We start from the raw sequence: 13,101 nt of genomic DNA, 5'->3' as shown, positions 1-13,101 counted from the left end.
CACAGACCTGGGAGTAGGTACCATTGATTGCAGTGGGACAGTCTACCAAGTAAATGTGTTCTGTTTGACAAGTGTTCTCAACAGAATGCTAAACTAGATGGACCACTGGGTCCAACTGAGCCAGGCCCTTCTCTTTTGGACACAGGGTCTGGATAGCAATCTGATTTGGGGGCAGGCAGAGGGAATTCTGGAATGACAGGATTATTTCCAACATTTTTTAAATTACATGTTTATATTTGAATGAAATATCTTTTATTATTTAATGATTACATTTTAGGGTGGCTATTTGAAGTCAGTTTCCTGCTTTACAACATCAATTTTTAAAAAGCTTTGGGTCTTAAGTGAAGGAATGTAAATGAATGCCAGTCCCCATTGGTGGTTATGAATATATAACTTGTTATTTAAAGAAAATAACATGTAGCATAAAGCCTAAGAGAAGCCAGTTCTGAAATCACATCCAGGAGCCTGTTCCTTCTCATACCTTTATTTTTGCATCAATGCCAGATTTTTCTATTCTCCATTGTGCCTCCTGCTTCCTCAGTTTCTCCAGGTCATTTAGCAGGTCAGCATAGCGTGTACTTAATCCCTCATTTTCCTCCTCCAGATTTTTTATAACCAGCCTGCTTTGCTCTTCCTTTCTCACTGCACACTCCTTAGTGTCCTGTAGAACAGTACCACAAGGGCCGATAAACAAAAAAAGGGGGGGAGGGAAGGAGAGGAAAAAAGTGAGAGCTAATCAGCAAATATAAACTGTGCAGTTTTACCCTCACAGCAGCTTCGTCTATATTTGATGGCCAAGGTCACCTGTGTACTTTTATTGGCCTCTTTCATGCAGGTGGAAGGGTCATATTTTTTAGCTGGATGACAGCTTTGATGAGTACACATTTGCAAAGAGCCCATTAATTGATCAAGCTGCCTTTGATGCTGTCCCCAGCTATTTTTGAGACCCACACAGACATATCCTCCCAGACCTCTGCTTTATCAATTAATAATGCCAGTCCCATCAGAATCTAATTACACGAAGCCACATCTTCACACTCCTACTTTCTTTGCTCCATTTCCATCATTAACTATTTATCTGAAAGTTATAAAGCGTGGATTCCTCACTTTAAAGCATCTTTCTTCGAGTTTTGTGCATGAGAGAAAACTGGATGGTACAGGCTAAGGCCTAAGGCTATATTTCCTCTGAGCTTGTCACTTTCTGTGCCACAAAGACTGATGCAGCTCAAAGAGCTACTTCAAAGCTGGGGCCATCTTCATACTATGTACAAGTCAATATACCTTAAGTTCCTCGATTTTATCTGTAAATTTCTGCTGCAAGAGGCAGAGTTCACTCTTCAAGACAACATTTTCCTCATCTACAGCAATTTTTCTCTGTACCAGGTCGTTTATCTCTGCTTGTTGCCCAGATGTTCTCTAAGAAAGATCAAACATAATTAATATAATATGAGGGAGAAATAAACCAACTAATACAATCATGGAAATTCAAGGTTTTATTTTACTTTTTACCAATTAAATTGCAATAGACATAATTATCCCTTATCTTTTTATTTCTTTGCACCTTGCAGTCCTCAGTTCAGTACCATACCTCAGGGTGAATGCATGGAGTCATGTTTGATATTTTAAAAAGCTTACGACAAAGGGGAAAATATTCATATATTTGTTGTTTATAGTTTTAAATTTGACTTAATCTTATGAGGCCTTTTGCACATATGTGCTTTCTTCGGGTCAAGCATACATTAACTTTGGGTCAGATTCTTAATTGCACACATTTCCCCTCTCTTCAGAATTAACCACACTGCAGATCAGAGAATTCCTACAATTTCCAGTTGCAGGCAAGGTGTGATTTTTTTCTCTCTGCCTGCACAGGGTTAGAGAAGCAGAGCTGTATGCATTTTGCCTCCTTTGGCTTTTCTGCCCTCCCCACCTTCTCCTGCCCACACAGGAGCAGTTCTGTCGGCATTTCCAGGGACTCCTTTTTGTTTTGTTTTTTAATTTAAATACTTTCAATTTATCCAAGGAGCGAAACCGTGTTTCCCTAAAAATAAGACAGCGTCTTATATTAATTTTTGCTCCAAAAGATGTGTTAGGGCTTATTTTCAGAGGATGTGTTATTTTTTTCCCTATGATTTTGCGCCCCCCATGTGACCTGATCAGCTGCGCCGAGGAATCTGTAACTAGGACTTATTTTTGGAATAGGGCTTATGTTTCAGGCATCCTCCCAAAATCCAAAAAAATCATGCTAGATCTTTTTTTGGGGGGGGGGGTCTTATTTTGGGGGAAACAGGGTAGATTGAAGAAATTTGCTATTTTAAAAAAATCATAAAGGTAGCAAACAATCACCCAAACCCAGAAGCATTTTCATTAGGGGACAGGCAAAATGGCAGCTAGGCTCAGGTCCTTGCTTTGGAAAAGGAGGGTGTTTCACTTAAGCCATGTGTCTTTGTTGGGACTGCACTGCTACTGGGTCTTTTCTTTTTTCTGCTGGCTCTTGAGAAGGGGGTGGGGACAAAGTCGTGTCAAGGCAGAGACCAAGCAGCAGGCAGATTGGCTTAATCTATATGTACCACTCCCAGGTGAGCCACTGGCCACTGTTTTCTGACCAGAGGGTGTTGTGTGGGTTGCTATTATCTTTGGCATGCTTGTTATGCCATATATGCCCTGCAGAGCAGAATGGGTTTTTTCCTCCTGCTGAATATCCACAGTGAATGGACTAGTGGTGCCTCTTTTGCATAGGTGGTAGTGGTAGAATGCACTGTAAGCAGTTTAACTTAAACATTTTTTTAAGAAAATACATTCTGAATATATATATAGTAAAGGATTATAGCACTGTTATATGAAATACAGTAATAGATTATCATGGAATCAGTTACTTGTGGGTATGAACAGAATGTGTGAAGGATGCTCAGGATCTTATTAGGAGCTATAAATGTTTGCGAGGTTAACAGTTTGCCTTAACTGACTTAGCATCTTTCAGAGACAGAAAGTCTACATCAGGGTACTGCAAACTACCAGGTCTTTTGATTGCTCTTACTAGCTTTCCGGACTTCTGGGCCCCCATATTGGCTGCCCTTTTCACACAAATTAACAATAGTGGGCAGAGCCCCGAAACCTGGTCTCAGGTTATCATTGTTCCAATTCATAAAAAAGGTGATCCATGGAATACAGCAAACTATCGACCAATCAGCTTACTGTCAGTTGTAAGTAAACTCTATGCAAGACACCTAGCGAAGTGCCTAATACCTTCGTCCTCCTCAGTTTTGGGTTTGGAGCAGATTGGCTTCACCTCTGGCAAATCCACTCTCGACCACTGCTTGGTCCTGTACCATTTAGCAGAGAAATACAGCAGTCCTAAGGGTGGAAAACTTTTCTCAGCTTTTCTGGACCTTAAGTGTGCATTTGACTATGTCCCTAGGAAGCAACTCTGGGAAAAATTAGCAGCTTTGGGAATAGACCAGAGACTATTATTCCTAATGCGCCAACTATATTCCTCAAATACCTGCCAGGTCCGCTATGACCATGCTAGTCATCTGACTTCACCAATAACTTCAAACAAAGGTGTCAAGAGGGGATGTATTCTAGCACCCTATTTGTTCAATCTCTACCTAAATGATCTTGCCGCTTATCTGTTACAGACTAATAACCATGCAACTATCTTGGGTCAAAGGCCAACCCACGTACTCCTCTACGTAGATGACGCTGTGTTGTTATCTCGTTCTAGGGTGGGTTTATGAAGACTGCTTCAAAGTTACCTATTGCCAAAACAACGCTTTGACAATAAATTTCAACAAATCTAAAATCCTGGTTTTCTCCAAGTCTAGAAAACTCAATAAATGGAAGGTAAACGGCAGGCAGATTGAACAGGTTTATTCATTTAGATATCTGGGAATAAACTTTCATTCTCTGATATGGTCACCTCACATTCACTCAGCACTTAATACTACAAAAATCAAGATGATGGCAGTATTTAGATTCTTCCATTCCCAAGGTGGACAGTTTGTGCCCGCTGCAATGAGGGTCTTCAAATTAAAACTATTGCCTCAACAACTTTACGGAGCTCCAATTTGAGGAGTTAAAACTGCTGCCATTTTAGAGAGTGTTCAATCTCTTTTTCTCCATCATCTACTGGGACTTTCAAATTCCATAACCTACCACATTCTCTGCCTAGAGTCCGGTGCAATTACGATCGCCTCACAGGTCTGGCTCTCCATCTACAGATACTGATTACACCTACACTTCAGAGCATCGCTGGGAAGTCTGATATACTTTTTGCTAAATGGCCATTTCAATTCTACCTGGCAAATCACAATTTTAAATCAGATTAAATGTACTGGAATCTCTTTCGACCAACTTCTTCCACTGGATGAAGCTCAAGCATTTAGGGTTCTGAAACTGCGAACCCTGGACATTGAAGGTCAGATGCTGATGGCAGTTGCTAGAAGAATCTGCTCTCCAATGCACTACAGCATTTGTCCACCCATGTCAGGTTCTATACCGAAGTACATGAGCAACCTGACAACACCTTCTCTCCGTTGATACTTTATGCTAGCCTGATTAAATGTTTTACCAACTGCAGATACTAAAGGTAGATATCTAAATATCCAAAAATGTGAAAGACTTTGTCCCTGCTCAGCAGGACTTCCCGAAACAACAGTACACCTACTCCTGTTCTGTAACAACTCGGCACCCATACGGTCACTTTTTATCGAAGCTATTCTAAAGAAGAGACCAGAGAGAAGAGATCACGAAAAAGTAGCCTATTTGCTTAGCGACCAACAGCCACATATTACAGAGATGGTTGCCAGATTTTTATTTAAGGCTTTTAGCTCTCACGAGTAATTTTACTATCTTCAGAATTTGCTTTGATTTTTCTGAATATATTTTATTTTGTGTATTGATGCCATTAAAGGTCTTGTTAATTGTTATTTGTTGATTGCTCTTACTGAACTGTCCTGAAAACCAGTAAGATTCCTATAATTTAAACTCACAATTTTGAGGGATAAGGAGAACAAGCATTTTCTCTTCATTGCATCCTTAAAAAACACTGCATCCTTAAAAAACATTCGCTGCATCCTTAAAAAACATTCTCCCCTTAATCCTGTCTTTCTGTACTCTGCATCAACTACTGGGTTCTATCACCTTTCTTTTATATGTCTTTCTTTGTAGGATTTTTATCTTCTCTGAATCCCTTCCAGTTAGCTAATATCCTCCTCGTAGCATAGTGGCTAAATTCAATACAGTATTTCTAATGAAGCCTCATCAGATCTGAGCAGAGTCATACTGCTTCCTAAGTACTACAATGTGATGTTTCTATTAAGGCAACCAGAAATTGCTCTGATCTTTTGTTTCACAGTATCACATTACTGGCTCACGTTAACTGTAATCAAAACCTTCCTGGACAAATGAATAAAATCAAGCAACTTAAATTGCAACATATACTGGGTATAAAGGTGGGAGTACAAGTTCAGTGTCATGTTGTTAAACCTGCTCAAATAAGTCCAGGGCCAATTCAGAAGGACCACATGCCTATACTAACTACATGAAAGTAGTTCTTGCTTTTTTAACAGAGTTGTTTAAAACCACTGTCTTAGTAACTTTTCATTAGTGTGTCTCTGCTCATGTTTACACTTTCTAAACTCTCACCCTCCTAACTCTTTCGTTTGCTTTCTAGTCTTCTAGCACAAGTCTATGGCCCCATCACTCAGTACCATCTGGGGTTCTTTGGAAGTACTTCCTTCTCAAAGCAGAAGAGAGATAGCACTGGATATTTGCTTTGGTGAAGAAGCAAATGGGCATCCAGAGACCTTGGAGTTCACTGAGATAGGGTGTGCAGTTTTCTCGCTGTAGTCCTCCCATTCCAGAGCCCCCCCTTTTCTTCCAACTCTTTTTATATTACTTCTATCCACCAGGCTTGCAAACAGTAGCACATAACTTTCACTCTCCTAGCAATTCCCACCACTAAGAAAGATTCAGACTCAGCTATACTAGGCTGGCTAGCTGCAGTAGGCTGGGAAACTGGCACCAAATCTAGTATGCATCTCAGAATCCAGGAAGAGGAAAAAGCATACAGATGGGCAGCCTAATCCAGGGGGAAAGGGTAATTCCCCATTGGATGCAGCGCGGGCTTACGGCAGCAGAAATGCCCTCCCCAGGGCACTTACACCGGCACCAATCCACTGCAGAGCCCTGGGATGCCCAGCTGCAGCACCCAGCAAACCAACGGTGCTTCCCCCCCGCCCTGAGTTGTGTTGGCACGATGGGAGCGTTCCCTGAGGTGGAGCTGACTTTAGTCAGCTTCCACCACCAGTTAGCCCCCTCACACCAGGGGGGCTTGGACATACTTCACATTTTTTGCGGAGTATCTCTACTTCCTCCTATGGGGGAGTTAAAGGTAAGTTGTTGGAGTTTTTACTTTTGGGCTTCCCACGCCATGGAAACAACCTTTGGAGCAGGCAGGGTGGTACCAGAGCAGCGCTGTGCCCACCCACATGACAGCATTGGATTGGACTGGTAGAGACACAAGACTAGACAGACTTTGGCTTTTATTGCACATTCCCCAAAAATGTTGAAAAAGGCTACAAATAACAGGTATTTGGAACTTCCCAAAAAGACCACAAAGACTTTGGTAGAGGTCACTACAGCCTGGAGCCAGTGTATTGCTGAGGCCTTTTCAAACCTTCTGAGAGCTAAGTTTCATTCTCACAATCATTCAAAATTGGAGGCTGTTTTTCCCTCCAATGAAAAATTTCCATTTACCTTGAACATTTTACTGAGGTTTTATCTTACAGAGATTTTATAAAAGTTAATTCTACAGTCTTTTCTTCTGTAATTTAATATAATCAAGGTATAAAAAATTAATAAACAGGATAGGTAAAAGTTAAGAATGAACTGTATTAATGTTAATTAATGCTTGAAGCTAGAATTATGTTTCTTTCAATTGGACCTATTAAAAGGAGCTTTAATATAGATTTGCACAGCAAGCCAAAGATTTTCAAGTGGAGATAATGAGGCAGCTAGTACTGTTTTAACCCTTCTGGAGTATAATTGGTTGATAAGGTTTTGAAAGATTACAAGGTCTAGGACGAAAAGATTAGCTTTAGTCTCTTCAGATCAAAACTGAAAGCTAATTAAATAACAGCGCTATAGAAGAGAAAGTAAAGGTTTACTGTTACTTCTATTCATCCTTAATTTTCATCTCCTGAGAAAAAACAAGGAAGCATATTTTCTTTAGATTGATTTTGAGACATGGGTGAAGACTGCAGAAGGAGCAAAGTCTGTTCCTGTCATGAGCAACACATAAGGACAAACGTTTGTGAGCTGTTACAACCAGTTTGTCAGAAAAAAATCTCTCGGATCACAGACATTTTTAATCCAGCTTCCTTGTTACTGACTGTATCAACATTTGCTGGATCATACATCAACATTTGTTTTAGCATGTAGAGTACTAGGACATGGTCATGACTTATTGAGTGAACAGAAAATGTACAGCACTATATAAAACTGGCCCTGGGAGTGAAAAAATTCAAAAGTGTGAAGACAGACATAGGAAAAGCTATACATAGTCTAATGAAGTATTGGGAATGATAGGATTCAACCAAGATGACTTAAATTTAAATTCCAGCTCAGCTATTTGGTAGCCTTTGGCAAACTGCTAACTCTCCTGAACAGATCTCTCAAGATCGCAGTTAAGATGAAATGGGATAAGCCTATGTATATCTAAGCCCAAGATCCTTAAAGCAAGAACAGAACGCAAGTATGATGATTATATTCTCGACAAGCATGAACACTGGAAATTGCTACTGCTAAGACATGCAAATTCATTTCAAACATTATTCTAAATCTCAAGCAGTCTTAATTGAAATATGCAATGTTTGTAACTCACTACATAAGCAGTGTCGGAAATTCCCCCCCAAAGTTTACACTACAGCAGTGTTCATTCTGTACTGTCAGCATATTTGCATTCTCCAGTGCCAGAAGAAGCATTTGTCACAGCAACAAAGATCGATCCACTCCTGCTTCCTTTGAAATATTTCTGAACTATAGCCCGTGCCAAACTGCTTCTGAATGCCCTTTACATTCACACACATTAAGATATAAATATGTGCAAATGCAAATATATGCAAATATATATATGTGCATACATGCAAACAATGTTTTCCAGGATTTTGCAAGCTTGCATATTCTTGTAATATGGTCACAAGAAGAAGAAAAGTTTATTTAAATATTTATACCCTGTTTCTTCCCAATAAGAATTCCTAAGCAACTGAGAAAGTACCTCTCACAGATCCTATAATGGGTCCCAGCCATGCATAGCAACCAAAACTGACATAACCATCATCTTGCTTTATAAGATGGGGAATTTCACACTTTTATATATAGCTTTTCTTGACTAACAACAAGAATACAAGTGATTTGCTCCACAAAAATTACTATGAAACCCAGAGATAACACAACAAAGCAATAAACTGTTATTCCCATGCTATTCCACTTCTTACAAGTAGGTGGTCAAAACGAAGCCTTGTCTTGAGTAGCTTCTATTACTGCTGAATTTGGTGAAGGATGAGAAAAAAGGATTTTGCTGCCAGTGTAGAATGGACTTGCTTATTTTGCAACTAGTATAATACCAATTGAGGAAGCTGAAGTTGACTTAGATATCATCTTGGAAACTATGGTTTAGTTACCATGAACTGCCTGCAGAAGATGCCATTAGTCCAAGATCTTCCCTATCCTTCAGTCCTTGTGCACACAGATCATAAGGTCTAACCCTTAAGTATTCCTTTCTATTTCCTTGGTGATCCTCACCAAGGCAGAATAGACTTTTGTTGTTTCTATTATTGGCAGGAAACATGTCCCCAATACTATAGACACCTCTTAAAAGCAGTCCTCTCCACTATACACTATAGTTTAATGAAAGAAGAGAAAAAATCTTCCTCACAAAAAAAAAATTGACTAATCATTGTGAGTTTTGAGAATTTATCATACTTGGCCCAAAATTGATATGACTATTATCTTCTGGAAATCCAAAATCACTAAGACCACCCTGGCTGCTGAATAACTGCTCTGGTCACTAGGTGGGGGCTTCAGTGCCTTGCACAGTACTTTGCTTCTCTTTGCTTGCTCTTAGCAGAACAGGAATTATGTAAACCGGTAGACACTGTAGAAGTTATGCAAAATAAGAGAAAGCATGTAAATTTGCTTAGTTTGCACAAATAATACAAACCACAGATTCATTCTTTACTACAGAATTTGCATTTTTAAAGCAGAACATAAACACATATGTGTCTATATTCATTAGCTCCTTAATTTGGAGTCATTTTTCCTTCTACAGTATACTCCTTCTGAGTTTCACAATCCCACATAGTACTGAAGAACTATGGATCTTATAGTGTCACTAAGGAGAGTTATACCCATTGAATTCATTGGATCGAAAATGACATAACTCTGCTCAAGATGGCACTTTTGGTCTGTATGGACAGCTCACCACTATTAAGAAACTGGTTTCTGCTATACAATTTCTTGTTCTTTTGAACACTGGTTCAGGCTTTAAAGCCTACATTAAAATAATAAGAGTGGAATTTAACTGATCTGCATGCTTGCAAAGTAGCAAAGTCCTGACCTTATGAAACTGAGATAATCGATTAGATGCTGGGAGACAAAACATGGTTCCAAGCTCAGCTGTCTAGAGCTAGGCCATCAAGGCAATAGAACCATAGTGCCATGTTCCATTTAGCTAAACTGATGAAATTATTGCTCATCACATTGAGCAAGGGAAGGGTTTATGACTGCAGATAAATTTTACATTGCTATTTCACTCTGACCCTGCAGGTCACCAGGTTAGCAACTGAATTGTGTGAGTGTCTTACATCACAAGACATCGATTTGAGTGATTAACAGGCCCCGGCCACCTCAAATCTTCTGCCATAAAATTTAGGATTTGCTGTGCTTTGGAGTTCCTTCACTATGGTTCCTTGATCCAGAATTGAACCTTGACAAACATCTTGGTGTCTTGAGTTATGCCTTCCTGACACATTGCCTTTGCTCTGGCTAGAGTGGTCTTTGTCAAGCCGACAGATTCAAGCTACTTGCATTTTTAATCTTGCCTTTTGAACCACTGCTATTTTACTGTGTTGTTAGACCTTTCCAGTTTAAGTTTTATTATTTTAATCCTCACTGCCTTTTGTTCTCAAGATTATATATTATTGCCCAATTTTAATACATTCTTTTAATAATATTTTGTGGTGTTTTGTCTTCAGGTGGATTCAAACTAATTCCAGTACTAGACGCTTGTAACAGGTTAACTGTTTTGTAAAACTCACTCTGCAAGTGGTATATATTGCAGGGATAAGTATTTTTAACTGTAATCCCAGGAAGGTTGGAAGCTTGCCCCTTGGCTTCCGGCTATTTGAGTAGACAAAGGGGCTGGTGGCAGCTACCAAGGCTGACGTTTGTGGATTCAGACCTCAAGGTTTTGTTCTTACTTTTTCCCTAAATTTGATGTTCTTGGATTAGAGTATCTTTACAACTACAGACAGTAATAGCTATTCTTTAGGTGTTTATTTACACTATTAATCTTGCTAGGATATCCATCATAAGCTTTTCCAACTCAGGAAAAGTCAGTATCTTGTGTTCACAAGAGCTCTCCCTTATAGTTTGGTTTCAGCTTGCAGATATATATTTCTTTTTCTTTCTGTACTTATGATGCCTTAAGCAACACTTCATGTTTCTAACGCTGACCCAGCCCACTAGGAGCCCTTGTCAAGCAACTGCCATTTTGGCTCCTTTGAAGAAGGATTAGCTTAAAATGTGATAAACAAATCAGTAAAATACCATATATACTTGTGTATCAGTCGACTTTTTCAGCACATTTTTTATGCTGAAAAAGCCCCCCTCGGCTTATATTTGTGTCTTATACTCAAGTATATACGGTATTTATATACAACTGTATGTGCTATAGCTGAAGCTCTGTTTGTGTGACCAGCGTCCATTAGGGGGAGCTAAAGAGCTCAGATTTTCCATATAAGGAAGAAAAGGCTCCATTTCTTCAGAATTGTTAAGAGGCCTGTAGCCAGTCAACTTCACAGAATTCAGTTAAGAGGCCTGGAGTCAGTCAATTTCACAGATTTCAGTTGTTATGAACTGTATTTGCATATTTCAGGTATAAGAACGTTTGTATTAATTGTTGAGAATGGGATATTATGTTTATATTGATTAACTATTAGTTTGCATTTTGGTTACCTGTTATAAAATGTTATAATGGGTGCTATAAAAATATTATTTTCCTCAGAATTGTTAAGAGGCCTGTAGCTGGAGTCAATCAACTTCACAGAGTTCAGTTGTTATGAACTGTTTTTTCATAGTTCAGGGCTACCATTGAAGGCTTGACAATAAGGAGAGAGGGCTCAGCAAAGAACAGCAAAGCTGTAAGTTCATCAACAGTGCCACAGGACACAGCTAGAGAGAACTGTAAAGGACTGAGACCCTGCTAGTCTGTTTTGCATAGCAGGCCAGAACTATTGTATGTGGATTATTGTTTCTGTATTGGTTTGCCATATTTCATTGTTATACTGCACACTATTGCTTATGAAACAGAAAACAGATTTAAAGTTTCTTTTGTTGTAAGTCACAAGGTTAAGAGTCACAAGGTGGGATCACACTGTCAAAGACTTGAACTCCTTTTCCATTTCTGATAATATCCCTCTTAAAATCTAAGTTGGGTTACATTTAGACATACAGATGAGGAGGAGGAATCCAGTTTTGAAGGATTTTAACTCTTGTGTTTTTGCTTGGTTGCTGATTGAGTTAAGGTTTTTGTACTTCTAAAGTTACTGTTAAGACCATATTGTTCTTGTTGACCCTCTTTTCCACTTACAGACCTAGTTTACTGTTTTTCTTTGAAATTAATATTCAAAAACATTTAACCTACTGATGCCTCAATTAATGTAATTTTATTGGTATCTATTTTTATTTTTGAAATTTACAGTAGTTGCTGCATTTCCCACCCTAGACTTATACTCGAGTCAATAAGTTTTCCTAGGTTTTTTTGTGTGTGTGGTAAAATTAGGTGCCTAGTCTTATATTCGGGTTGTTTTATACTCGAGTATATACGGTAACTGTAATAAATAACTTTTTTCAATATAAACATGTTTGATGAAACTGCATCTCAACTGATATTGAAGGACCTTCAGTCCATCAGTTGGCAGGCTAGACTACCTATACACACATCAGCTAGTCTGCTGCAGATTCAAGAGGAGCCATTCATGTCGCATCCTATTTAACAGGCAAGGAGTTTGATTAGTGAATATTAATCTGTGTTCACTGCAGATGTTGTTTGGAAGGCATGATGTGTGAAAACAACCCTCTGCATTCAGTTTTGTGTTCCCATGTGTACTTTTAAGTTTAGAATAAGCACATGAAAAAATTAAATTACAAGCAGTTTTAGTGGATTTTGAGTAGATACTCTGCTGCATCCAAGTGGTCGTGTTCAGCACTGACAGGAACATTGAAAACTGAATGGTAAAAAAATTAGAAAAATGGGCTTACAGAAATACATATATGACATTTCAATTTATCATCTGCTGCATTTCCTATTGTGATTCTAAATTAGTGTTTCTGTAGGTTTAGAGAGCAATGTAATTTCAGAATAATTCTAACGCTAACATCCTATACAGTAAGTCCCACTGAATAAAGTGAGATATAAGTCTGAGTAAATGTTTATAGATGCAGGATTCTCATATTTGGAGCAAATACAAACAGAACTGCTTCAGAAGGACTATCCAGAACTAGCATTCTTCCAGAAAAGCCATTTCGAACAAGTAGCTAACCCCGCCCCCCTGAAATACCACTCAAAAGTCAGTTCAGAAGGATGGATTAATATGTGTACTGTGAGTACAAACTTTGTTTGCTACATATACACCTAAGTTGATTTGGTGAAGTTGATTTAAAATACACACCTAAAAATGTAATCTGTAAATGAGTCCAACACATGTTTGCCAACAGATATATAATTGTGAAAGACACAGATTAGCTGTAGTTCCCTATAGAGTGTGAACTTGGTAGCAGTCAGGTTTGTTACCACATCTTCTACAAAACAGCCTTCAGGAT

The 13,101-nt window shown here is 38.8% G+C and overlaps 1 protein-coding gene across 7 annotated transcripts in view; it reads right to left on the bottom strand.

The window, feature by feature from the left end:
* CNTLN (centlein) overlaps positions 1–13,101 on the bottom strand; it is a 221,399-nt gene that overhangs the window by 158,374 nt on the left and 49,924 nt on the right. For 3 of the 7 annotated variants that reach the window (XM_048504012.1, XM_048504015.1, XM_048504013.1), the window contains 2 exons: positions 1,282–1,416; positions 482–661 (listed from right to left, as the gene is read on the bottom strand). The exons of 2 other annotated variants lie outside the window; for them this stretch is intronic. In XM_048504012.1, coding sequence (XP_048359969.1) covers positions 482–661; positions 1,282–1,416 — 315 coding nt within the window. The remainder of the gene's footprint in view (positions 1–481; positions 662–1,281; positions 1,417–13,101) is intronic. 2 more of the 7 variants (XM_048504014.1, XM_048504016.1) reach the window with 1 other exon arrangement.

This window comes from Sphaerodactylus townsendi, linkage group LG07, assembly GCF_021028975.2.
Source record: "Sphaerodactylus townsendi isolate TG3544 linkage group LG07, MPM_Stown_v2.3, whole genome shotgun sequence".
Classification (NCBI taxonomy): domain Eukaryota; kingdom Metazoa; phylum Chordata; class Lepidosauria; order Squamata; family Sphaerodactylidae; genus Sphaerodactylus; species Sphaerodactylus townsendi.
The sequence above is the reverse complement of the archived record's forward strand: the minus strand, read 5'-3'. Positions and strand labels throughout refer to the sequence as shown.